The 27,951-nt window shown below is 49.3% G+C and overlaps 1 protein-coding gene across 8 annotated transcripts in view; it reads left to right on the top strand.

Annotated features, from left to right (window-relative positions):
* Positions 1–501: 501 nt before the first annotated feature.
* The window catches only part of LOC149311494 (inosine-5'-monophosphate dehydrogenase 1-like), a 66,869-nt gene continuing 39,419 nt past the window's right edge, over positions 502–27,951 (top strand). For 4 of the 8 annotated variants that reach the window (XM_089527297.1, XM_089527295.1, XM_089527303.1 and 1 more), the window contains exons 1-3: positions 502–627; positions 13,076–13,180; positions 26,415–26,463. In XM_089527297.1, the coding sequence (XP_089383423.1) occupies positions 521–627; positions 13,076–13,180; positions 26,415–26,463 (261 nt within the window). In that variant the 5' untranslated portion in view covers positions 502–520. Of the gene's footprint in view, positions 628–5,436; positions 6,076–12,726; positions 12,849–13,075; positions 13,181–26,414; positions 26,464–27,951 lie in introns of those variants that run through there. The other 4 variants (XM_089527296.1, XM_089527300.1, XM_089527298.1 and 1 more) reach the window with 4 other exon arrangements.

Genomic DNA, 27,951 nt, shown 5'->3' with positions numbered 1-27,951 from the left:
GTCACTTTGGGGCTTGTTTTCGTCTCCTGCCCGGAGGCCCCAAAGAAGCCCCCCCTCCCCCGAGGCATGAGGGACCCCGGACCTGCCTTTGGGAAGAGGGGGGAGGGAGGAGGGGGAGCAGCGCCCTCTGCAGGCGCCCCGGGGCCCCCTTGGCCTCTCCGCAGGGAGGGAGGGAGGGAGGGAGCAGGGGTCCTCCTCCTCCTCCTCCTCCTGGCCGTTCGGACGCCTTCGGGGCCTGCTGCTGCTGCTGCTTGCTGCTGCTGGAGGGCAGGGGCTGCCATGGAGGACGCGTCCGGGGAAAGGAGGGCGTCCCTGCTCTGAGCCCCGGTCCTCGGGGCTGCTGCCAAGCCCAGCCCAGCCCCTCCTGCTCCCTCGGAGGCAGCAGCAGCGGGCAGCAGCGGGCAGGGACTAGGCAGGGCTGGGGCGTCCGGGCGGCGGCGGCTGCTCCATGGAGCTGGAGGCCGACCTGGGCTGCGGGGGAGGCAGCCCCTGCTGCTGCTGCTGCGCCCCTCCGGAGGAGATGCTGGAGGCGCCCCGCTGCCCTTGGCCCCGCCGAGGGGGCCACCACCAGACGGCCGCCCAGCGCCACGCCGCCCGCCTCCTGCAGGCCGGCCTGGAGAGCCAGAGGTAGCCGCCGCGGGGGGCCTCCCTTCGGGGGCACCTGGGGGGGCACCTGGGGGGACCCTCCGCCCCCCTCCGGCCCAAAAGAGCCCTCCCCCCCCCCGGGGCTCCAGCCACACAGAGGCTCCCTGCCCTCCGCTGCCGCCCTTCTTGCCTTGCCCTCTGCTGGGCTTCTCGGGGGGCAAGGCTTCTTCGGAGGAGCTTTGAGAGAGAGAGAGAAGAGACCCCCGGGGGGCCCTGATCCAGTCCAAGGCCCTTCTTCTGCCATGCAGCAACTCTCCATCGAGGAACCCCCTTTTGGCCGATGGCCCTCTGCTGAAAGGCAGCCCGCAAGGAGGGCGGCGGCGGCGGCGGGGGGCACTGGGCAACTGAGGCCGGGGGCCAAGAGGGGGGAGGGGGGCTTCTGGGGGGAGGCTGGTCGTGGGCCCCCCACTTGGCTCCGATGTATGGAAACTATCTTGGGGTTTTCTTGGCAGGATTTGGGGGGGGGGGGGTTGTGCCGCCATGGCCTTCCTCTGAGGCTGAGAGAGTGTCCCTCGCCCAAAACATACATGGCTGAGCAGGGATTGGAACCCTGGTCTCCAGAGTCCGAGTCCCAAGCTCAAACCCCTCAAGCCCTTGCCAGGATGGAGACTGGAGAGGGCTCCTGTGCCTCCTTCAATGGCTGCTTGGAAGAGAGCATGTCGCAGAGCCCTGGGGCTGGAAGGGGCCACCCACGCCAAGCCCCTTCTGAAGCTGCCAGGCAGGAATACAGAGAACCAGGGGACCTTAGGGCTGGGAAAGGTGGAAATGGTGTTATAAAGACTCGGATTATTGGAAGGGGCCCCCAAGGGCCATCCAGTCTGGCCTCCCATCTGCCATGCAGGAATACACAGGATCCTAGACTTGGAAGGGGCCCCCAAGGGCCATCCAGTCTGGCCTCCCATCTGCCATGCAGGAATACACAGGATCCTAGACTTAGGAAGGGTCCCCCAAGGGCCATCCAGTCTGGCCTCCCATCTGCCATGCAGGAATACACAGGATCCTAGACTTAGGAAGGGGCCCCCAAGGGCCATCCAGTCTGGCCTCCCATCTGCCATGCAGGAATACACAGGATCCTAGACTTAGGAAGGGGCCCCCAAAGGGCCTGCTTTGCAGGAATATCTACAATCAGAGAAGCCTGGAACTGGAAAGGACCTCAAGGGCCATCCAGAACCGATCCCCATTCTGCCATGCGGGTCCATCAGGTGTTGCTTGTTACTTGGTGTCCAAGTGCCCTTCTTCCCTGCCATCAAAGGCAGAGGAGCTTTATTCAGGTTCCACTGTGGCAACCCTTTGCCACCTTGAGCACCATGCCAAGGCCAAAGCCTTTATGCTTTCTCTCCTGGTGGCACCTGAGCCTTGCAAAGTGGCCCCTGGAGAGGAGCAGTTGCCATGCTGGTCCCCCAGAGAGACGAGGAGGAGGAGGAAAATTAAGGGGACCCCCAACCTGCCGCCCCACTTTTTCTCTGCCAGCTTTGTTCTTCCTGGGGTCTCACCTGGGTGGGCTTTCCAAGAAAGCAATGCCTTTGCAGGGCCACGGTTGCCCTCCTGATGTCAAGGCGCTAGTCCTCAGCGAGTCCTGCCTGACCCCGCTGGACATGGGCATTGGCCCTGGAGGTCAAGGGGGCACTCTGGCCAATGTGATGCCTGCCTGCAAGAAACATCCTGTGACTGGCATGTGCCTGTCTGCATCACCCTTTGAGACCAGTTTAGTCGACTTCAAGACCTACCTACAAGAGCCTGGGATTTGTAGTTTGGGGATTTGTTGTTGTTGTTGTTGTTGCTAGAATCATAGAGTTGTAAGCTGCCCCCAAGGGGCATCCAACCCAACCCTATTTTTCTGCCATGCAGGAACACACAGTCAAAGCACCCTGACAGACAGACGGACATCCATCCATCCATCCATCCATCCATCCTCTGTTGTGTGTCTCCAAGTCATTTTTGACTTACGGCGGACCTATTTTAGGGGCTTTTGCCATTGAGGTTGAGAGAGTGTGACTTGTCCAAGTTGGGTTTTTGTGCTGGAGCGTGGAATCGAACCCCAATCTCCAGTGCTCAGACCACTGCTCTATCAGGTATTGGAGCACTCCAACAGAGGATCCTAAGTACCCTCCTTCCCCAAACTACAGATCCCAGGACTCCCTGAGACACAGCTTTTGCTTGCTGTGTTCCCGCAAATCATTTCTGGACCATGGCAACCCTAAGACAAACTTAACACAGGGTTTTGGGAGAGGGTCACCCTTGTCATCATCTGAAGCTGAGAGAGTGTGACTTGCCCAAGGGTCACCCAATAGGTTTCCATGGCTGAGCAGGGATTTGAACCCTGGTCTCGAGATTCATAGTCCAATGGACAAACAATGTCAGCATGCTAAACCTCTCAGGACACAAGTGCAACAGGTTTGTTTTAATTCCAGTCCTGTGTAGAAAAGGATAAGGCTTGCTTTGGCAGAAGCGCGTCTGAATCCTCATTGCACTGATCATGATCCTATCTGGACTGACCAGGTTAGAACAGGCCCAGGGCTAAAGTGATGAATTTATTTAAACACACCTTGTTTTTGTATCTTATCATCTTTCCATTTATTATACCACAACAGTTTACGACTACTGTATTGATTTTAATTAATTTATACGTTACCTCGTATTTCAGTGTATTTAGTGCGTTCCATGCGCTATATTTCCACATATTTTACCACGTTTGATATTAGCTGTTTTGATATAGTTGATTGACTAACCAATAAACCAGTGGTCAATCAATACGGTCAATCGACTAACCAATAAACGAAGTCCCTGACCTCAACAGCTGCAGCTATAAAGGTTCCCATCATACAAAAGTTAAAAATCTAGTCAGATTATCGGTAGAACTAAAAGCCATCAATGATTCACCCACAAAAAGAGAAGACGCAGCTACGTTTTTCTTCATCTGGTTGTAATGCCCTCCAAAGGAGCCAGCATGGCATAGTGGTTAGAGCGCTGGACTACAACTCTGGAGACCAGGGTTTGAATCCATGTGAAATCCATGGGTAGCCTTGGGCAATAAGTCACACTCTCTCAGCCTCAGAGGATGGCCATGGCAAACCCCCTCTGAAGAAACTTGCCAAGAAAACCCCATAATAGGTGCTTCTTTGGGTAGAAGACACACAACAACAACGACAACAACAACAGCCCCGCCTGGACCTCAGGTTGATGATGATGGTTTCACAGCCTTCCTTTCCCCTCAGATCAAAACAGATTCAAAAGTGAAATCCTTAAAAATGAACAAGTGGGTTCAAGTGGTATTTTCCCACTAGAGTTGGGGTTGCCAGAGTAAAAACTAGGCAGGGCTCCTCTGCTATTGATAATTGTGCAGACGAGGGGGATTTTGGCACCTGTGGCTCCTTACCTGGTTGCATGAGAAGCAGCACTGTCTGAAATCCCCAATTCTGCCCAAGCGTTAACGGCACAGGAGCCCTCCCCAGGTTTCCTTCTGGCAACCCTTCCTAGAGTAGAAGCATTGAATCAGTGGGATTCATTAGTATTTATTAATTTAGTGTTGACTAGCTGTTGTGCATTTGATTCCTTGAGTCTTAGTTGTTGGGACTAAGCCATAAGGTTTCAGTGAAAATACAATGAAAAGCAACAGAAAAGCATCTCCCATTGTGCTTTGAGTGATGGAGGGGCGTCTTCCGGTGCAGCTGTGTGTGTGTGTGTGTGTGTCTCCCTCTCACCGGCTGCGGCTTAGTGGCCATTAGTCGGTTGATGCAAAAACAGCAACGGATTTTGTGGCCGAATTCTGTGGCCATAAGGGATGCCTCTCCAAATGCCCCTATCGCCAAGGCTTAGGAGAGGGATGGCTGGCACTGTCCAGCTGGCAGCCTTCATTGGTCCAAGAGGCCAAGTGTCATCCAAAAAGGAGGCTGGGGGCAGAAAGGTACCCAGGGGTCTTGTTGCAGAAAAGGTGCAAATCCAGGTACCTTTGGTGGGGTGCAATGAGACCCCCCAAATAAGGCCAGAGGGAGAGAAATGCACCTAAGTATTGCCTTTGACTCAATGGTCACCCCGCCCCAGGGCTGCAAAGATGATTTAATTCTCTATTTGTTAAATGGGATTTAATTCTCAATCTGTTGACAGATGCATCAGAAGAGCACTTTCCTTCCACCGGCCGCATGCCAACCACCGGTCACTCTTCCTTTGCAATGGCCGGTCCAGAGCTACTTAGGTTTCTCTGCCCAAGCGCCTCTTACATAATAACCCTTTTAAAAGCTTAATATGAATTTGATGGGCGTTGGATCATGAGACACGTGGGCAGCGGCCGTGTGCCTTGCGGGGGCTGAGGAGGAGGAGGACGCTTTGGGGCAATTGGCCAAAGCCCTTCCGCAGGGGTCATCAGGGACTGGGTCAGCTGCAGTGGACACCAAACCCCATCGGGGTCCACCAAGCCCCATCGCCATCTAGAATTTATTTGGTTTATGCATTGAGTTTATACAGTCGTCCCTCTATATCCACAGGTTCTTTATCTGAGGATATTCTAAAATGTATACATTCCAAAAACCAACCTTGGTTTTGCCATTTTATATAAAGGACACCATTTTAATCCCCCTTTATATATAATGGGAGTTGAGCATCCATGGATTTTGGTATCTAGAAGCAGTCCACATTATTATTATTATTATTATTATTATTATTACTACTACTACTACTACTACTACTACTACTAATGCCCCACTGTATATAATGGGACTTGAGCATCCACAAATTTGGAACCAAACACCAGCAGATACCAAGGATTCATAATAATAATAATAATAATAATAATAATAATAATAATAATAATATCATCTGAAGTCTGATCCAAATTGCCATAGATGGGATCATCCCCAAAAGTAGCGTGGCTTGGAACAGGCCTCATTTTACAACGATGCTCCAGTGCTTCCTGGACCTCTGGACAGAGTCCAAACCACTGATGGTCCAAAGCTCCAGCCTATAAGCCTATAAACCAAGATAATGCCTATATCCTGCCAGTACTGAGTGTGCAAAGACATGCTGGTTGCATAGAGAATGCACCAGGAGAGCTGCCCTGCGGTGCCAAGAGAGAATGGGAGATGCAACTCTGCTTTGGAGGCATGGCATGCATTGCATTCCTCTTTTGCCTCACTCACTTGTTGGGATGAGCATGTCTTTATTTGCCTCACTCACTCAAAGCTGGGATGAGCATGTCTTTATTTGCGCTGACCCACAGAGAGAAAGGCTGCAGGACCTTCCTGTGGCCCTGCAAAGCCTTGCAAAGCTGCTCCCGGCCAGGCTATTTTCTGCTCCAGGACAGATCCCTGGCGTGAGCTTGAGAGCGCTAATCTCCTCCACAGCAGCTCCGGTGCACCAAGACTCATGGGGTTTTCTTGCTGGGATGGGGCACAGAGGTACCGGCCATTGCAGCAGCCCTTGGCAAGAGAGACAGAGGTGGGCAACTGTCCCGGGGCTGCCAGGGACCAAAAATGGACCAGTTTCTCCCCTCACCTGAATACATAGAATCATAGAGTTGGAAGAGACCTTAAGGGCCATCCAGTCCAACCCCAATCTGCCATGCAGGAAATCACAATCAAAGCATCCCCGATGGGTGGCTGTTTAAAGACCTCCAAGGAAGGAGACGCCACTGTAATCTCCGAGGAAAGAGTGTCTTCCACTGTTGAACAGCCCTTACTCTCAGGAAGTTCCTCCTAATGTTGAGCTGGAATCTCTTTTCCTGTACTTTGCATCCATTGCTCCATTGGGTCATATTCTCTGCAGCAGCAGAAAACAGGCTTGCTCCCTCCTCAATGCGACATCCCGTCAAGTATTTAAACAGGGCTCTCATATCACCTCTTAACCTTCTCTTCTCCAGGCTGAACATCCCCAGCTCCCTAAGGCATTCCTCATAGGGCTTCATGGTTTCTAGATCCTTCACCATTTTAGTCGCTCTCCTTTGGACACATGGCTCCAGTTTCTCAATGTCCTTTTTAAATTGTTTTGCCCAGAACTGGACACAATATTATTCCAGGTGGGGCCTGACCAGAGCAGAATAGAGTGGCACTATGACTTCCCTTGATCTAGGGACTATGCTTCTATTAACACAGCCTAGAATCGCATTGGCCTTGTTAGCTGCTGCATTGCACTGTTGACTCATGTTCAATTTGTGGTCTACTAGGACTCCTAGATCCCTTTCACATGCGTTCTTGTCAAACGACATCACGCAGATCCTGCCACTGAAGCAGAATTGCCTGGCATTTTGCATTAACAGGAGTTTGCATTAATGCACTGAGGCTTCAATGATGGGAAAATAGTGTTGCGATCTGAAAGCCTTTCATGGGATCGCAGTCAAAGATGGGGCATGGACCGGGGAGAGATTCTGTCTTTATCCCGTCTCTGTGCTACAATCTCCTTTGATTCTGATTCCTCACATGATATTCTCTGCACGCAAGTTGAACAAACAGGGTGATAATAGCCCCCCTTGTCTGACCCCTTTGTCCACTGAGAGCCATTTGGTCCCTCTCCTCCTCATTCCAGATTCCTCATCAGGAGAACCGAATGGGCCAGTTATGCCAGTGCAAAGGAGGCTGTGGTTCTTGGTCAGGCCACAAGAGGGCAGCAGCTGCCACCCCATTTCCATCCCCAATGGCTGTGACTTTCTCCTGAAAGGGCCATCCTTCAAACTGGACCTGCAACTTCATTTCTATACACAAAGGATTTGCCATTTGAATGGACATCCTCACCTACCAAGGGCATGTATATATACTGTATATATGTCCTTGCCTGGCTTCAACTCCACCAAATGCTTCTGAGGAAGTAGACTGAAGTCTAGGAAAGCTCATGCTGCCAACCCCTTTCTTTCAGTGTGTCTCAAAGGGGCCAAAAGCTCTCTCTGCATATTATTACTATTATTATGATTGCATCTAAATGCACCTGAGGAAGCAGACTGAAGTCTAGGAAAGTTCATGCTACCATCTTTCTTTAAGTGAGTCTCAAAGGTGTTACAAGATCTCTTAACATATTATTGTTACTATTATGATTATTATTGTTGCATCTAAATGCACCTGAGGAAGTAGACTGAAGTCTAGGAAAGCTCATGCTGCCAACTTATTTCTTGCAGTGAGTCTCAAAGGTGCTACAAGGATCTCTCCATGTACTGATTCTACAGACTAACATGGCTATGTTTTAATCCTACATTTTTAGGTGCAACAGGAATCTGTGTGTCTCCCCAGTGAGGATGGATGGGGTCAGATAGCATTGAAATGTGTGGAGTGAGCCAGGCAGCCCTTGTCCTTGCTCAGTCCATTGCTGAGGGACTGTCGCTGGTGGATGAATTCCAGTTCTGCTCTTTCTCTTCCCAACCTGTCTTTGTCTTTCCATTCCCATACACAAAAGCTTTCAGTCTGCCTGGGCATTCCATGCCAGACCTCAGAACAGCCCTCCTTGAGCAAAAGAACTGCAAAGGTAGACTGGAACTGCTACTTCATTTCCATCCCCAAAGGATTGCGGATGTGAATTGACATCCTCACAGCAGAAAGGGTTAGGGTTAGGGTTAGGGTGGCCCTTGGGGTTTCTCCCAACTCTAGGAGTCTATGATTCTAGGTCCGGGGTCCAGCAGGGCAGTCCCTCTTCCTTTCTCATCGTAGGCGTTTTGCAGCAAAAGACCCCAGTTTCCCCACCACCACCACTGTCTGATAATCTCCATGCACACACAGAGACACAATGCATACTGCACTGTGTGCACTGGAGGCCCGGAGGGCGCATGCACGCGCGTGTCACGAGGGGCCAGTTGTGCCCCTCCAGCGGTCAAGACGCTGCCAGGTCAGCTGCCCTCCAGACCCACATGCCCCTCTCTGGCCTCCCCTTTCCCTCCTGACCTCCATTTGAGAAGCATCAATCCAAGGCTTGTTTGCCAGCCAGGAAAATCCCTCTTGTGCCTCCTGCCTGACCAACTTTTCCTGCCCAGAAGGGACTTTTTGGCCCCGGGGGCATCGGAAATTGGGGGCAACCAGACCCCCCCGACCCCCCCTCCCGGCTCAAAGGGGGCCATTGTTGGGCTGCATCAGGAACTTTAATCAAAATTAAACGGGAAATCACTTGAGTTGCATTTCCTCGCCAAGCTAATTTTTTGGTTCCTTCTTTTTCTCGTTAGTTAAAAAAGTTCAGAGAGAAGTGAGGGAAGGAAGAACCAAAAGGAAAGTCCAGGTCCTGGGTTCAAGGAAGACTTGCCTCCCCAATTTCCCCACCTTTCTCACTAGGATAATGATAATGATAATGATCCTTCCTCTCTCACTTTTCCGTTCATAGCATGCAAAGGGACCTTGTAGCCCCTTTGAGACAAACTGTGGAAGAAGTCGTACCATAGGCTTTCATAGACTTGGGTTGCATCTTCACTGCAGAAATAACCCAGTTTGATATCAGGTTTTTTCCTGCCATGGCTCCATCATTTGTAGTTTGCTGTGGCACCAGGGATCTCTGAGAGAAGGCTAAATATCCCACCAAATCCCAGAATTCCATAGTATGTGCAGCTAAAGCACAGTCAAACTGCATTATTTCTGCAGTGCAGATGCATCCTATGTGAGCATGGAGGGGGATTTGGACCATGCGTGGGGCCCTGATCCGTGGCTGGGGTGAAGATGAGGGAGACGAAGGAGCTGAGGAACGACGAGGAAGAGAGGAATGGAGGGCAAGAGGCTTCCAGGAGAGCCAGGCATTGCTTCCTCCATCAAAGGCTCTTTGAAGAGAAGTGCTGCTGATGCAGAAAGGATGCAGGTGGCTTTGAGCATCTCTCAGGTGCTCATTTAAAGGGAAGGAAGGCTGTCTTCAGGGAGCCCTTGCTTTGGAAAAAGCGTCCGGTGCAAACGAAGGCTCTCTCTCTCTCTTGTGTGATATGATAATCCTGCATTGTGAGCACCGTCCTTTGACAAACTGCATGAGGTGCCTTTTGGGGTAGGTTTCCCTGTTTACCCATCTCTGGCTTCCAGCAAACCACAGATTAAAACTTAGTACATTTGGCCCAACATATCTATGCATTTTTTTAACCATGGCTTCTATCGTCCACAATTTGGAAAAGTTCCAAAAAACATCTCAGGCCTCACCTGAGATAATCTTGTGTCCAGTTCTGGGCAACACAATTCAAAAAGGATGTGGAGAAACCAGAGCCATGCGTCCAAAGGAGGAACACTAAAATGGTGAAGGGCCTGGAAACCATGAAGCCCTATGAGGAAAGGCTTAGGGAGCTAGGGATGTTTAGCCTGAGAAGCGAAGGTTAAGAGGTGATATGATAGCCCTGTTTAAATACTTGAAGGGATGCCTTATTGAGGAGGGAGCAAGCTTGTTTTGTGATGCTCCAGAGAATGGGACCCAATGGAGCAATGGATGCAAGTGCAGGAAAAGAGATTCCAGCTCAACATTAGGAGGACCTTCCTGACAGTAAGAGCTATTCAACAGTGAAACACTTTCCCTTGGAGGATGGTAAAATATCCTTCTTTGAAGGTCTTTAAACAGAGGCTGGATGGCCATTTGTCGCAGGGAATGCCTGGATGGTGTATTCCTGCATGGCCTTGCCTTGCAGTCTCTTCCAACTCCATGATCCTATGATTCTAGGATGGCCCTTCTTAATGCTTGCGTGCCCAGAGGCCACAAGGGACCATCCATCCACCCAAAGGGATGCATTTACCCCACAGATGGGCACACATTTGCTTGCTTGTACTTTCCAGTGTTCCTGTCATGTGTTTGTGGTGAGGTCTGGATTTCAATGCAAGTAATTGGCCACGAGATGCCAGTTATTCCAGATTACACGCCTCTCTTGTTTTCCGGGTGAACCTCCCTCCTCACATGATTTTGGAACTTGCTGCCCTTCTTTCAAACGTCTTCTCTGCATCCTTTATACAGAAATCTCAAATACTGTACTATAAAATAATAATAGTCATATCCTGATAGTGCCCAGTTGCAAAGCAGAAACAGTGTCTGGCTGCACAGAGCTGCCTTGGGGTCTCCTGCGTCCAAATCTAACACAGCTGGCACTGCAAGAAAAAAGCCAGAACACGATCTGCCTGGGAGCAAGACCTTGGTTTATGGTGGAAATAGCAAGGAAATAAATAGATGTTGCTTTTAAAAACCCCAATAGTCTGTACCCAGCTGCAGGGACGTAGCCAAAGGGGGGGTCTTGGGGTCCAGACCCCCCTTCCATTAGAAAAATGAATGGTGCATGCTGCTGTGCCACCGCGCCCAAGCCCCATTATAATGGTGGCACTTAGTCTGGACCCCCCCTTCCCAAAATCCTGGCTATGTCCTTGCCAGCTGGTTGGGGGCAATTGACTTACAGATTGTAAGTGCTCAAACGCACTGATAAGCAGTATGAAAATGTACTTGCTATTGCTATTCCACACTCTTGGCTGGAAAGTATTAAAGGGTGTCAGCCTTGCATTTGGCTGATGCTGGACTCCGGTGTGTCCCTGTTTTGCATCCCTTCCATCTTTCTGGGCTCTTGGTGCAAAAGGGTGCCAGACCTGCATGAGAGGCAGATGCAAATCATGGAGGCCAGGGGAGGCTTGGCTGGTCCTCTCTGCCCAGGTTCCTGGCTTCCTTCCCTGCTGCAGAGAGCGATGCTTTTGCATTGTGCCTCAAGGGGAGAAGAAGGTCCTTCCCTGCCTCCTAGTTAATGGCAAACACCTCATCACTGTGGATTGGGGCCATGGCCAGGGAGCGCATAAGAGATGGACCATGCCTCTTCCTGCCCACTATGCTACACAGCCCTCTGCGCCACTCAGAAGCCTCTCTCCAACATGAAGGGCAGCTCACTGTAGTCAGACACCTTGGCCTCTTTATCCTTCTCTCTGATCTGCCAATTGGAAGCCAGTTTCTGGATCAAAGTGGGCAAACAGATGGGCTTCTAGATGTGATCTTGTGTTGTATATTCCCCCACGCACCCACCCCTAAGCTATGATTAACAGGGGATGGATCTAGGACTGTCAGAGCCCCATACTGGGGCAGCCCAGAAGGTGAGCTTTGATTCTTTACAAGGCCGGCTCAGAATCAGGAATCAGAGAATTATCCATCCGAATGGAGACTGAAGAGGAAGTAAGGCTTGGCGTAAGAGTAAGAGAAGAGTAAGACTTGGAAAGTGCAGCTGTGAAGGAACTAGAACAAGATCCTGAAGCGGGAAGAGAGATCATGGAAAGTCAGCATGGCATCGATGCCACTGTCTTTCCAATGTCTCTGTAAGTTTGGTGAGAGCTGGCCAGGGAGGAAAGAAAGGTGGCAGGAGTTGAGATGCGGCGCTGGAGGAGCGTCTGGACGGAAAAGACATGAAGGGGTCCTAGAGCAAAGTGGTGAAAGGCAGCACGGTATAGTGGTTTGAATGCTGGATTATGCCTCTGGAGGCCAGGGTTCGAATCCTTGTTCAGTGACAGGGGTTGCCATAAGTCAAGGTTGGCTTGGCAGCGCTTAAGAACAATCCGGAAGGAGAGGCCTGCATTGCTGCAAAACAGAAAGGCAAGGCTTCTGCAGGCCCCCCTCCAGCCCTGTCTCAGGGCTCACAGCCCAGGGCTCCCTCCCGGGGCATTGGCTGCCCCTCAGACCCTCCCCCTTGGCTCACCTGGGGAACCCCCCCCCAGGTCCCCCTCCATCCCGGGAAACAACTCTGGGGCCAGCATCCCCCCCCCCGCCCCCCGAGGCTGAGCATAGACTTAGACCTAGAGATGATGCCCAGAGAAGCGGCCTCTCTAGCAACCTGGAGCCTCTCTGGCTTCTGGGCCTTGGCAGGAGGATGCCCCTTGGGGATGGAGGGGCCAAAGGAGGCCCCTGGCTGGAGAGAGGAGCCCCCGGAGAGCCCTGGATGGAGGAGAAGGCAGCTCCTCCCTGAAGGGCTGGTCTTCCTCTGCCTTGCCCCTTCTGTCCGGGAGGGATGCCCTTCACTCCCCGGCCGGGGCTCCCTCCCTTCTGCCGCTGCTGGGCCTTCCCAGGGAGGGAGGGAGGGAGGGCCCTGGGGGCGGGGCCTTCCGAGGGAGGGCGGGAGCAGGGCTGGCCCCGCCCTCTCCCCTCCTCCTCCTTCTCCTTCCTTTTGAGCGGAGCGTGGCGCCCGAGGAAGAGCCTCCTCTCCTCTCCTCTCCTCTCCTCTCCTTAGCTGGCCTTGGCAGCAGCTGACTCGGAGCCCCGGAGGAGGAGGAGGAGGAGGGCGGCCAGGAGGCCCCGAGCGGAGCCATGGGCGAAGGGGAGAGCCCCAGGTAGGCAGGCAGGCAGGCAGGCAGGCAGGCAGGCAGGCAGGCAGGCAGGCAGGCAGGGGCCCCGGGATGGAGGAAGGGCCTGGGGAGAGGGGCCGGGGGAGAGGCCCTTCGGGGAGCCCGGCCTGAAGGCAAGGGAAGGGAAGGGGGCTCGCGGGCGGGCGGGCGGGCGGGCGGGCAGAGGCCTGCCTTCCATCCCTGAGGTCTCCTCCTCCTCCTTCTCCCGGCAGCAGCAGCCTGGCCGAGTACCTGATCAGCGGAGGCACCGGCTACGTCCCCGAGGACGGACTCAGCGCCCAGCAGCTCTTCGCCACCGCCGACGGACTCACCTACAAGTAAGCCCCCCAAAGGCCCCCCAAAGGGTGCAGCTCTTCCTCCCTGCCAATGGGCCACTGGGGCCTCTTCGGGGGCTTTGGGGCCTTGCCCTACTCCTTTTCCCTCCCCTTCACGGAGGAAAGCCCCTGGTTTGGGCTGGGATCCGGAGCAGGAAAGGGGTGCCAGTCCGGGGGCGCCAAAGCCAGGGAGCAGGTGACCCTTTCGGCTGAGCTTGGGCAAGGGAGGGCCCTCCTTGGGCCTGGGGAGGTTGGGAGCCCCTTGAGCCCCTCCTGGGAGGAGAAGGGCAGAGCCCCTTTCCTTTGGAGGAAGAGTTTCTTTCCGAGTAGAAAACAGAAACAGCCTTCAGCCAGGTCCTTCCATGACCCCCCCCCCATGAGACCCAGCCCCAGCCCCTCCTTTTCTTCTGCCAGGCAGCTCCACTCTTGGGGCGCCCAAGGCTTCACCTAGGCCTCGGTGCCCCCAAAAGCAAAACCCAAGGCCTTGCCTTCATGGAGAGCGCCTTTCCCGCCTTCATCCCCGCTTTGATTTGGGACTGTCCAGCGCTGCCATGACATCTGCCCCAGGAAAGGCAGCCAACCCTCCTCCTCCTCCTCCTCCCCCCAAAAGAAGGCCACATTTCCTGGCATTATTTTTCATACGGAACTAAGAAATAGTTGAACAACTCTTTCCCTCTTTGCCACGTTTCCTCCCAATGTTGCCAAGAAACAACCTACATGGATTAAGAAAGAGGAATGGAGCCGGTGGTCTGGATGGCCATTGTCTGGCTGTCACCCCAAACAACAACAACAACAACAACAATAACAACACATGTCTTTGTACCTGGCCTCTCCAGTCGATGGACAGAAGACAAATTGTTTGAAGGAGCCCCTTTATTTCTCTCTCTACCAAAGGAAGCCATTTCAGCCAATACTCTCAGGATTGTTCTGGCTGACTGCCACCAAGAGGACCTTGATTGACAGTGACCCTTGGCAGAGAGACCCCCCCCCCCCTTTCCCCATTAGTCCTGGTCATCAATAGTCCTGGTACCAAAGAAAATGGATGTGTTGTTTGAGATTGAATTGCTGTGGTTGGAAACAAACATGGTTGCCCTTGATTGACCAGGCCTTGCAGACTCATGCTGGAGGAGTCTCTATGGCAGAGGAAGGCCATGCTTTATGCCCCTCACTCCCCCTCTGCGTTTGCCAACCTTACTTTAGTCCTCAGCTCTCTCTCTCTCTCTCTCTCTCTCTCTCTCTCTCTCTCTCTCTCTAATCCCTGGCTTTCTTTTTTCTCCACCTGAAAAGGCCCAGCCTTTAAAGCCTTTCTCTCCAGAGGAGGGGGAAAATACACAGTCTGCCCATTAGCCAGATTGCCAGGCTCTCCTCCCTTTCCCCACCTGCTTTTGCTTATTGCATCCCTTCAAATGCTGGAGGCATGCATGCTTCTAAAAGGGTATTAGGCCGGTTTAGGGAACAAATGGCATTTGGCTAGGAATGTGCAGGAGGTTGTTGTTACAAAGTGGGCACAGAATGGGGACATTGCTCCCCCAAAGAAGAAGAAGAAGAAGAAGTCTGACCCCACAAATGAATTTCCCCCTTCAGTCCCCAAACTTCTAGCCTTGCAGAGAAGAGACACTGAAAGACCATCCCTGTTTAGGATGCCTCTGTTTGCTGCACAGCTGGCCCTCCCTTCTTTGCAGCTGCGACTTTTGTGGATTTGATTATTTGGGGTTTCGGAGGCTGGATGGCCATCTGTCGGCAATGCTTTGATTTGGATTTCCTGCATGGCAGAATGGGGTTGGAGTGGATCAGGGCCCTTGCGGTCTCTTCCAACTCTATGATTCTATGATTCTATATGTTCTCTCTAGGAACCTCTTAAGTCCTCCAGCGCAACTCCTGATAGAGGTTGGCCATAGAGTTGTGCTGGAGAACCTAGAAGGGTGCTTCTCAACCTTTGGTCCTCTAGATTTGTTGAGACTTCAACTCCCAGAATTCCTGGACAATGAGCCTAGTGACTGGGACTTCTGGGAACTGAAGTCCAAAACATCTGGAGGCCCAAAGGTTGAGAGCCACTGTAGAGAAAAGACTTCTCTAGGCATTTGTAGGTCCTTCAATAGGATTCCATGATCAACATCTGGCAGATTTGCAGAGAATGAAGGGCTGAAAACCGATCCCATTTGGGGCTCTTTGTGTTTGCTGGGCTTGCGTTCCCTTCTTGCTTTCTCTGCCCCTTTTTGCAAGAGACCTTTTCCAAAGGCTCAAGGCAAGTTTAAAGCTATTGCAGTGCTAGAAATTTGGAAACTGAAGGGAAATTTCATGCAGAGGAGAAAGTATATACATACATATCTATGTACTGTCTATAAAACTATGTTGCACGCTTGAATGTATAGGATTGCAGGATCCCACAAATGTTGTTTTCATACCACAATACAGCGTAGCAAGTTCTTGTTCAAAATTCTCCCCAAAGTCCTTGCAACAGAGTTTTATAAATGTATGTCTATTGAAAAGTTCTGTTAGTGTTACTCCATTGCTCTGTTATTTGGCATATATTGCAATTGAGGGGGGTGCTCACTTTGTTTTGCTGACCCCCATGAATTTCATAGGGTTTCCTTAGGCAAGGAATACTTAAGAGGTGGTTTTGCCAGTTCCTTCCTCTGAAATGCAGCCCAGCAGCACCTGGGATTCGTTGGAGGTATCCCATCCAGGGACTAACCAGCAGTGACCCTGCTTAGCTTCCAAAATCAGACAGTATCTTATGCCTTTAGTCTGTTTAGGTTTCCCTTAAATAGGGTTTTGAAGCAAGGAATCCTCAGAAGTGGTTTTGCCAGTTCCTTTCTCTGAAATAAGGACTTCTGGTATTCATTGGTCGTCTCCCATCCAAGGACTATCCAAGGCTGACCCTGCTTAGCTTCCAAAATCAAAGGGTCTTTGTTCCTCTGAGTGTCTGTATGTGACTTCAAGTCACCAGTTGACTTATACTGACCCTACAGATTCCATAGGGTTTTTCTTAGGCAAAGAGTCCTCGGAGGGGGCTCTGTCTGTTCCTTCCTTTGAAATAGAGCCTGCAGGGCCTGGCATTCTTTGGCGGTCTCCATCCAAGGACCAACCAGGGGTGACCCTGCTTAACTTCCAAGAAGAGACAGGATCCGGTGCGGTGCCTTTAGGGCAGTGGTTCCCAAAGTTTGGTCCTCCAGATGTTTTGGATTTTAGCTCCCAGAATTCCTGACTGTTGGCTAAGTTGGCTGGGGCTTCTGGGAGTTCGAAGCTGGAAAATAACTGGGGGACCAACATTTGGGGACCATTTCTTTAGGGTCTTGGGATGGTTCTCTCTCTAGAAATTGCCCAGTCCTTTGGTTCTGCATCTCCAGAAGGGGAAGGGATTGCAGCCGGGACCCCCGGACCCCCCTCTGCACAGCCCTTTGGGGCCGGCATTTCCCTGCCTCCTCTACTGTCCGGCCTGTTTCCATTGTCAGACATTATTATTATTATTATTATTATTATTATTATTTACTTATATCCCTCCTTTCTCCCAAAGAGGCACACAGCAAATTCAAAACAATGCAGTCTGAAAACGGTTCAAAAAGCATTAAAATGTATATGCGCTGGTCCCTCCACATCTGCAGCTTTGACTTTTGATTATTCATGGATTGGATTCATATGTTCTCTCTAGGAATCTCTTAAGTCCTCCAGCGCAACTCTGCCAGACGTTGACCATAGAGTTGTGCTGCTGGGGAACCTCAAAGTTCATAGAGAAAATGCTTTTCTGGGCCTTTGTAGGTCCTCCAGTATGGTTCTATGGTCAACGTCTGGCAAATATTGACCATAGAGTTGCACTGGAGGACCTGGAGATTCCTAGAGAGGAGGTGTCCTCTCAGGTACAAACGTGGTGTTTTTGTTATTTGCAGCTCCTTCGCCCTTAACCCCAGACAAAGTGGAGTTGTATATATAATTTCAAAACAACAATTAAACCATTTTAAAAGTTAAAACAGCATTGTAAAGTGTAAAATATGTTTTATTACATTATACAATCTTTAAAATCTGAATGACGCAGCATTTAAAGCTCCAACCCTTGTCAGTTTGAAAAGCTGGAAGCAGCACTGCATTGCTGTCATTGTCAATATATTTACATACACACACACAAACACACATTGTAATTGTCAATATATACATATAAATATGTATATATTGAGAGAGAGAGAGAGAATCAATGTTGTATTCTCTCTATATATATATATATATATAAACAGTGGTGTGATTGTCTATATAAACACACACACATATTGTCAAAATCTCTCTCTCTCTCTCTCTCTCTGTATTGACAATCACAGCAAATGGAGTGACTGTCCCAGGTGCACAAGCCACAAGACATGGTTTTGGATTGTTTGGTGGTTGTATGCAAAAGCCTGGTTGGCTAATGCAAATAAATAAACAATAAAAATACACACACATTGTCAGTTTCTCAATCACAGCAAATGCAGTGATGTACACAGCAAATGCCTCCCAGCCTGTTTCCCTTTGCAGTCGTGAGGACTAGAAATATGGCTCCCTTTTCAAAATGGAAGCTGAAGGGAAGACTGCGCCGGTAGACCTGGTTTCTGTTCCCCGCTTGGTCAGAGCCACAGCCAGGAATACTTCACAGTGGTCAAGTCTTTGGCATATTCTGGTTGTTAAAAGAGCAGGAGGTTGATGCCCACCTTTTGGAGTACATGACCGTGGATGTTGTCAGGGATGCTTTGATTGAGAGTTCCTGCATGGCAGGATGGGGTTGGACTAGATGGCCCTTGTGGTGTCTTCCAACTATGGATGGAGCCCTGGTGGCGCAGTGGGTAAATGCCTGTACTGCAGCCATTCACGTTCAAGACCAGCAAAAGGGCCCAAGCTGGACTCAGGCTTGCATCCTTTCGAGGAGGGAGCTAAAATGAGGACCCAGACTGTTGGGGGCAAATTAGCTTACTTGCTAATTAGCTTACTTGCTGTTCACCGCTATGATCTTTGGAATAGCGGTATATAAATAAAACATATTATTATTATTATTATTATTATTATTATGGTTCTACCAGTGGATTCCTGTGCCAGTGAAGGACTGGACTCTATGGCCTTTGGGATCCCTTCTGTGGCCCTGTGAAGTCTGACATAAAAGCATGCGCAGTCTTGTTGCATTTCTTAGGGTGTTTGGTCAGGTCAGGATGCTTAGCAACCCAAAATAGGGGCCACTGTGGGTCCCCCTCCTCTGCCTCCATCCCAAACCAAGATCTCCATCCTGGGCTGCATCTGCACTGCAGCAATAATCCAGGTGGATACCATGGACAGGGATAAGGGGATTTATGTATTGGTTTATGTATGTAAGTATGTACGTATTTTATTTTATGTTCTAACCCTCCTCGATCCTTTTCGGAGAGGCAGGATGGAAATTAAACTAATAATAATAATAATAATAGCAACAACAACAACAACAACAACTGCCATGGCTCAGTGTTATGGGATGCTGGGATCTGGAGTTTGCTATGGCACCAGAGGTCTCTTGGCAGAGAAGGCTAAAAATGTCTCACAAAACTGTAAATCCCAGGATTCCATAGCATTGAGCCATGGCAGTAAAAGCCATGTCAAACCTCATTATTTATAGCACTGTATAAATAAAGCTTAATACATTATTATTATTATTATTATTATTATTATTATTATTATTATTATTTCTGCAGTGCAGAGGTTCACACCTGGCTTCAAACCCATTCCCCGTCATGCGTAAATCTGGGCCATTATTTTCCCCTCCAGTTTGGCTTCTTTTGCACCCAGCGCTTACTATTTCTCTTTCTAAAGCTTAACTGTGTGGGGACCTGAGGGTGGATTTGCTGGGAGGGAATTGTCCCATGCAGAGCAAGTTTAAAGACATTTTTCCTGGGTGTTGGTGGTATCCTAACCAGGATGATGATGATATTTATTTCTATCCTGCTTCCCCCCAAACATTGGGACACAAATTGTGTGAGTAGGAGGCTCTCTGCTCAATGATGCAGTCCTGACATTCAGATTGTGATGAAAGTGACTGTCTTCACAAAGAAAGAGCTGCAGATGCATTTGTTCTCATCAGTATCTTTAGCAGTTTTTCTTATCCTGTCCAACCCTAGAAAAATGTTGTAGTTGTTGTCAGTTGCCTTCAGTTGCCTTTGACTCATGGCGGCGACTGCATGAATGAGACCCCTCCAAACTCCACAGTCCTCCATCACTCTGCTCAGGTCTTGCAAATTCAGGTCCATGCCTTCCTTGATGGAGTCCGTCCATCTGGCCTGGGGTCTTCCCCTCTTCCCCAGCATTATGGTCTTTCCCAGTGAGTCCTTCCTTCTCATGACGTTGGCAAAGTACAACAGCCTCAATTTGGGCGTCTTGGCTTCCAGGCTTCATTTGTTGTAGGAGCCATTTGTTTGTCTTTCTGGCCATCCATGCTATCTCTCCTCAGCACTCTTCTACAGCACCACATAATCGCAAATGAAATTATCTTTGAGGGAAAAGGCAGGATAGAAATCAAATCAATCAATCAATAAAATAAGGGATTGCAAAAGATGTGGACCCTTGGTATCTGCCGGAGTTTGGTTCCAGACCCTTCCGCACATTGATACTAAAATCTGTGGATGACCAAGTCCCATTGAAAACAATGGCGTAGTAAAATGGTGACCTTTACATAAAATCATAGAATCCTAGAGTTGGGAGAGACCCCAAGAAGGGCCCTGATCCAGTCCAACCCCATTCTTTTGCCATGCAGGAATTCTCCATCAAAGCATCCCCATTGACAGATGCCCATCCAGTCTCTGCTTAAAGACAGCCTCCAAGGAAGGAGACTCCACCAAAATCTCCATTGAGGAAGGAGTGTGTTCCACTGTCTAAGAACCCTTACTCTCAGGAAGTTCCTCCTATGAGCTGGAATCTCTTTTCCTGGAGCTTGCATTCATTGTCCTATTCTCTGGAGCATCAGGAGAAAAGCTTGCTCCATCCTCAATGTGACACCCCTTCAAAATACTTAAACAGGGCTCTCATATCACCTCTTAACCTTCTCTTCTCCAGGCTAAATATATCCAGCTGCCTAAGCTGTTCCTCATAGGGCTTCATGGTTTCCAGATGTAGAAGTTCCTCCTAATGTTGAGGTGGAATCTCTTTTGCTGTAGCTTGCATCCATTGTTCCGGGTTCTGTTCTCTGGAGCATCAGAAAATAAGCTTGCTCCATGACATCCCTTCAAATATTTAAACAGTGCTATCATATCACCTCTTAACCTTCGCTTCTCCAGGATAAACATCTCCAGCATCTCCATAAGTCTCTCCTCATAAGGGTTCATGGTTTCCAGACCCTTCACCATTTTGGTGGCCCTCCTTTGGACCCGCTCCGCCTTCCATCTCTGGGACAAGGAAACCTGTCGGCCAAAATGAACAAAGGAGGGGAGATCTAAGACTCTAAAGGGAGGATGCAGTTGAAAGATTATTTTGGCTTTCCGGATCCGATGGCGCAGAGTCCTGTGTCGGAAGCTGAGGGCTTCCTCTGTTCCCTTTTGGGAAGCAGAGGCGGGACAGTGACCCCAGCGAGGCGGAGGCTTCATTTCCTTGCGTGGAAATGCAGTGGGTGTGCAGACGAGAAGAGCGGCTGCGTAAGAGTGTGGGTTTGGCAGCTTTTCTCTTCCCCTGACGACGTGAATGATGGAAGGAGGAAGCCAAAGCGAGTGGCTGTTTGCCTTGGGCTGCTTTTCTCATCTCAGCTGAATTTCTGCCTCTGCCTGCCTTAATTGCGCCTCTTTGCGCACATCGTTCAGGTGCCACTTTTAGGGCCCTGCTCCGTCATGTGGGAAGCCTGGGGAATAGGAGTCCCTTTGTGGGAGAAAGGCAGGATATTAACCCTGGAAATAAATAAAATAAAATAGCATATGGGATAGTGGGTTTTGCTACTATGGTATAAACTGCACTGCAGAATTAATGCGGGTTGGCACCGCTTTAACTGCCATGGCCAACTTCAGAAATCCTTCCTGGCGCGTTGGGTCATTTTTACTAGAGACCTGTTGGAGACATTTGCAGGCATATAATGTTTTTTATGTTTATAGAATCATAGAATCGTAGAGTTGGAAGAGACCACTAGGGCCATCCAGTCCAACCCCCTGCCATGCAGGAAATCACCCTCCGAGGGAGTGCGTTCCACTGTCGAACAGCCCTTACTCTCAGGAAGTTCCTCCTAATGTTCAGGTGGAATCTCTTTTCCTGTAGCTTGCATCCATTGTTCCGGGTTCTGTTCTCTGGAGCAGCAGAAAACAAGCTTGCTCCCTCTTCAATATGACATCCTTTCAAATATTTAAACAGGGCTATCATATCACCTCTTAACCTTCTTTTCTCCAGGCTAAACATCCCCAGCTCCCTAAGTCGTTCCTCATAGGGCATGGTTTCCAGACCCTTCACCATTTTTGTCGCCCTCCTTTGGACACGCTCCAGTTTCTCAATGTCCTTTCTGAATTGTGGTGCCCAGAACTGGACACAATATTCCAGGTGGGGCCTGACCAAAGCAGAATACAGTGGCACTATTACTTCTCTTGATCTAGACACTATATACTTCTATTGATGCAGCCTAAAATAGCATTGGCCTTTTTAGCTGCCGCATCACACTGTTCACTCATGTTCAACTTGTGGTCTACTTGGACTCCTAGATCCCTTTCACACGTAGTTTCATTCAGCCAGGAGTCACCCATCCTATATCTGTGCACTTTATTTTTCCGCCCTAAGTGCAGTACCTTACATTTCTCTGTGTTGAATTTCATTTTGTTAGCTTTGGCCCAGCTTTCTCGTCTATTCAGGTCATTTTGAATCTTGATCCTGTCCTCTGGGGTATTAGCTATTCCCCCTAATTTGGTGTCATCTGCAAATTTGATACGTATGCTCCCAATTCTGTCATCCAGGTCATTGATAAAGATGTTGAATAGCACTGGGCCCAGGACAGAGCCCCACTGGACACTCCACTGGTCACTTCTCTCCAGGATGAAGAAGAGGAGCCATGGCTGACCATCCTTTGGCTTCGGCCGGTCAACCATTTACAAATCCATGTAACAGTTACCTTGTCTGGTCTGCATTTTAGAAACTTGTTTGCAGGAATATCATGGGAAACCTTGTCAAAGGCCTTACTGAAATCAAGATATACTAGATATAGGTCATTTTGAATCTTGATCCTGTCCTCTGGAGTATTAGCTACTCCTCCTAATTTGGTGTCTGCCAATTTGATAAGTATTCCCCCAATTCTGTCATCCAAGTCATTGATAAAGATGTTGAATAACACTGGCCCTAGGACAGAGCCCTGTGGGACCCCACTGGATATCTCTCTCTCTCCAGGATGAAAAGGAGCCATGGTTGAGCACCCTTTGCGTTCGGTCGGTCAACCAGTTACAAATCCATGTAACAGTTGCCTTGTCTAGCCCACCTTTTACAAGCTTGTTTGCCAGACTGTCATGGGAAACCTTGTCAAAGGCCTTACTGAAATCAAGATCTACTACATCCACAGCATTCCCTTCATTTTATCAAAGAAAGAGATCAGGTTTGTCTGGCATGACTTCTTTCTCTGAAACCCATGTTGACTTTTTGTGATGATGGCATTGCCTTCTAGATGTTCACAGACTCTCTGTTTAATGATCTGCTCCAGAATCTTTCCTAGTATAGATGTCAGACTAACTGGAGGATCATTGTTGAGATCCTCTTTCTTCCCCTTTTTGAAGATGGGGACAACGTTTGCCCTCCTCCAGTCGGCTGGGATCTCTCCTGTTCTCCAGGAGTTTTCAAAGATTATTGCCAATGGCTCCGATATTACTTTTGCCAGTTCTTTTAATACCCTTGGATGGAGTTCATCTGGTCCCGGAGACTTAAATTCATTTAGATTAACAAGGTGTTCCTCTACTATCTCTTTACTTATTCTGTGCTGAAATTCCCCTATTCTGTCCTCTGCTCCATTATCCTCAGGTTGAGCACCCTTTGCCTTTTCTGAGAAGACTGAGGCAAAGAAGGTCTTGAGTAATTCTGCCTTTTCTCTCTCTTCTGTTAGCATTTTGCCATCTTCTCCACGCAGCGGCCCTACCGTTTCCTTCTTCCTTTTGCTGCGGACATATCCAAAAAAGCCCTTTTTATTGTTCTTAACCTCTCTAGCAAGCCTGAGTTCATTCTGCGCATGTTGTGGTCCAGATGCCATGTGACTTTGGTGGACGTTGCAAAGCCATGGTTTCCCCGTGACTGTGGTGAAAGCAAACTCAGTTGTGCTACAGCCATGCGCTTAGGCCACTAATGCAGCTACATTGCACTATGTTGCTACTCAACGTATGGGTTGCGCAAGGCAAGCAGAGCACAATTTCTCTGGCAATTGTTTATGTGATTCAGCACCAACGTAGGAACCTGGCAATCATTAGCGTTTACACTCTTCCGAGTGATTCATGTGTGTTATCACTATAGGATTGCCAGGTGTCCCATATGGCCAGGAACGTCCCTTATTTTGAGGGCTGAAAATCATCCCCTTTTATTTTGGGCTGAACAAGATGTCCAAGATCCCACATTTGGGGACGTGAGCTTTTTGAGGCAAGATGAAGCCAAGCTGCCGGAACAAGCGAGCGACTTTGGAGCTCGCTGCCAATGTGGATAATTAGGGTACAATTAAAACGGAGTCAGGATTCCTGATGCATGCTGAATAAGAAACCAAGTGTGGATTTTCATAAACGAGTTGTCACTCCCATATGTCATGAATTTTTACTCTCCCTTATTGGTATTTTGCAAAAAGCCCGGACAGGTCTTTCCAGCATCCCTGCAGTGCGGGACAGTGGCCATAATCCCTGTGGCTGATATGAGAAAGGAAGGGAAAGCTTTAGGTTTCTCTGTCACAAACACATTGGTGGAAGAGCCAGACCAAGATTGAGATGATGATGTTTTAGTTTGGGGTTTTAGTACTGTTCAACTTTAGGGTTGCATCCCCCTTATCTGGAATTCCGAAATCCTCCAAAATCCAAACTTGTTTCATGAGAGGCTGAGATAGAGACACTTTTCCTTTCTGGTGCTCCAATAGCCGCAAAATGTGTTTCATAAATGAAGTTGTTGAAAATATTGTCAGTCCTCCTTATCCACGGATTTTTTTATCCACGGATTCAAGCATCCATGGCTTGAAAATATTCCAAAAAAGTATAAATTCCAAACAGCAAACCTTAATGTTTCCATTTTATATAAGGGACACCATTTTACTATGCCATTGTTTTAATGGGACTCAAGCATCCAGGGATTTTGTTATCCATGGGGGGTCCTGGAACCAAAGCCCAGCGGATAACAAGAGGCCACTGTATATATAAAATTACCTTCAGGCTTTGTATAGAAGGTCTATATGAAACAGACATTAATTCCGTGTTTACGCTCGGATCCCGTCTCCAAGACAGTTCATTAAGTATCTCCTCTGAACAAATCTTGCCAAGGAAACCCCATGATAGGTTCGTCTGCCATAAGTTGGAAATGACTGGAAGGCACCCGACAACAACACAATCCAAAAATGCAAGTGCAGACTCAGGGATGCTGGAGGGGGCTGTTTCTGTTTGCCCCCTCCCCAGCTGATATTCTCATGCCTTGATTTGCAAAAAGGGGGTCCTTCTGTCAGCCCCTCCAGCAATTCGGACATTCAGGTTGGATTCTGCGTGACTTTTGTCATCTGGAAAACGGAGGAGAATGGGGCCCCAGAAGGCCATGCTCCAGCTGCGTATTCTCCACAGCTGGGTGGCCTTTGGCTCCGTTGCTACTTTAGTGTAAAGCAGGCCTGCCACTAAGCCCCATTACCTATGGCCGGTGCACATGAATGCACAAAGTACAATGCAGCAGGGGTTGTGTGCGGCTGCTTTTGTTTTAGGCGTCTGAGCTTAGATGGATCCTCTGGGTGGACGCGGGTGCGGATTAACCCGTTGGGTCATGAGCAGCCAGTCCCAAACCTACTCTAGTGAGACCTTTGCTTTCTGGTCGCACACAAACTTCTTTTTTTGTGCCCAAAATTATTTAAAATGTTTTTAATATATGTTTTTTATTAATTAAAAATACAATAAAAACACTATTTAAAAGTTTAGAGTTTATATGTAGAGTTGTTGCTCAAAGTATAAGGAATACTCTTATATATACTCAGGCAATAATTGTATGCTATCTTATGAAGATGTCGGAGTTGTTAAAGATATACACTTGTCCCTCCACATTTGTTAGGGTTCAGAGCACAAGACCCCTGTGAATATGGGACAACCGTAAGTAACAAAAACACCATGTTTTTACCTGAGAGGACCCACCTTTCTAGGAATCTCTGGGTCCTCCAGGGCTACTTTGTGCTCAACGTCCAACAGACACTGGCCATAGAGTTACGCCAGAGGAGCTACAAAGGCCTAGTAGAGTATTCTCTCTAGGAATCTCTAGGACCGTCCTTCAGTGCAACTTTTAGTTAAAGATGACCATAGAGTTGCGCTGGGGGACCTAAATATTCCTAGAGAGAACATATGAATCAAATCCGTGAATAATCAAATCCACAAATGGGTGACATGTCTGTACATGTTGCAGAGAGATATTGCAGCACCTTTGAGACTAACTGAAAGAAAGAAATTGGCAGCAATTGGTCTCAGTGGTGGTCTCTCTGCTGCTGCTTCTACAGACTGACACGGCTATATCCTCTGTCTCTGTACTTGGCGACGCACCTAGTTTCCAAGTGTTTTATATTGTTTTCACTTTCAAGTTAAAGACCCCAGCTCACCATCTATTGCATGCAAATGCTGCCATTTGCAAGAGATGCTCTGCCTAGGAAGTCATCTTCAGCAGCCGCCCGGAGTTGTTTTGTATTTGTGTCTTTGATGATAATGTTATAAAACAGAATGCATCTAACAAAAGGAAAAAGAAAACAGAACTTGGTGGATCCTCTTTAGTTGGAGGCTTTTGAAGCAGAGGTCTGATGGCTGTCCCTTGGGGAAGATTTCCCCATGGGTTTCTTGCAGCATTGGGGAGCAAGGGGGCTGGAACAGGCGATCCCTTGGGGTCCCTTCTTTTGGCTCTGTGGCAGCCATCCCCTTTGCCTCCCATTGCCTAGCAAAGCCCTAGCAAGGACTCTTTCTTCCCTTGGTAAAACAAAATGGGCAACTCCACAGCGGGGCTGGCTGTCACCCCATCCTCCCTTCAAGAAATAAAGACCTTTTCCTTGTCACTCTATGGCTGAGCAGTGAGAGTGATGCCTCCTTCCCTCTCTTTCTCTCTCTTTCCACAGTGACTTCCTCATCCTTCCCGGCTTCATTGACTTCACAGCGGATGAAGTGGTGAGTTTGAGTCCCTGTCTGGGCCACAGCATTTGCATGTTTTTTGTTTCTGCAGATGGTCTGGGAACCATGAATGCTAGGAGCAGCTTTTCGATGGGGTTGGGTGGCCAGTCGCTCTCCCAGAGTATCCTCTCCTCTGCGAAGGGCCCCATCAGAGGCTTAAACAATCATGTTCAGACTGAATGTTTAGGGGGACCTTCCTGGTGTCAAGAGCCATTCAGCAGTGGAGTATGGACTCTCTCAGAAGGCAGTAGTTTCAACTTTGTTGGAGGTTTTTGGATGGACAGCTCTCAGGAGGACTTCAGACGTTGGTGTCCCTTCAATTTCTGCTGAAAGCACCCTGCTGCCTGTGGCCTTCCAGTGGAAAGACCATGAGCAGGACGCAATTGCATTGGTCCCTTCCTGGTCAGCAACTGGGATGCAGAGGCTGGCCACCTTTGCACCCCAGGGGCCTTTTTGGCCAGTAGGCACCAGTTGATGTGTGCCAGATGTGTGTGGGTCGGGGATGAGGTTGCCTCTGGGCATCACCAGTGCTCTGGCTCTAACCTCTGACTCCTCACAGACGTGTGCCTGTCCTATTGTATTCCCACGACATACCTGCAAGGAAGGCTTGGCTGACAGGTGGTGATTTCCACACTCCAAGGCCAAGCATCGGTGTTTAATTCTGCTTAAGTCCATCCAAGCTGTTTTAGTTTGGGGCAGCAGCACTTAAAGTGGTGTCAGTCTAGATGCACCCTGTGATTACACTCCATCTCTTGGAGCCTTGGGATCTACAGTCCAGGGAGGACTGTACTTCGGATTCTCTGTGCCCAGGATGCAGCCATGGCAGTTAAAGTGGAATCACACCGCTATAATTGTGTATTAATTTTTTAATTTGTTTTATTTATATACCGCTATTCCAAAGATCATAGCGGTGAACAGCAAGTAAGCTAATTAGCAAGTAAGCTAATTTGCCCCCAACAGTCTGGGTACTCATTTTAGCTCCCTCCTCGGAAGGATGCAAGCCTGAGTCGAGCTTGGGCCCTTTTGCTGGTCTTGAACTCGCAACCTTGTGGTTTTGAGTGAATGGCTGCAGTACAGGCATTTAACCACTGCGCCACCAGGGCTCCTGCAAGAGCGTCCCTTGAGTAGGTTGGTACAGAGAGGCTTGCAAGGAACCTGGGCTGGGAGGGCAGGGGGGCAGACCCCTTACTGCAGGGACTGGCACCAGCTGAAGACCCTGCCTGGGCATGACCCACCCTGGCACCCCTCCAGCATGCCTGGATTGCCAGCATAAGGTCTCCTGTCCCTTTAAGAGTGGGGCAAAAGGGGCTTTCAGCAGGTGTTGCCTCTTACCTGGTTGTATGAGAAGCAACACCTGGTGAAATTCCTTTCTTTGCATGACCTTCAAACGTCTGGGAGCCCCTCCAGTTTTAAATATAGCAACTGCTGACCAGGTCATTTCAGGGCACAGGTTAGCAAAGTGTGGCTCTCCAAAGACCATTAATG

Source organism: Sceloporus occidentalis, unplaced genomic scaffold, assembly GCF_023333645.1.
Source record: "Sceloporus occidentalis isolate IW3139 unplaced genomic scaffold, rSceOcc1.0.p SCAF_5, whole genome shotgun sequence".
Taxonomy (NCBI): Eukaryota; Metazoa; Chordata; class Lepidosauria; order Squamata; family Phrynosomatidae; genus Sceloporus; species Sceloporus occidentalis.
This window is presented reverse-complemented; position numbering and strand designations above follow the sequence as displayed.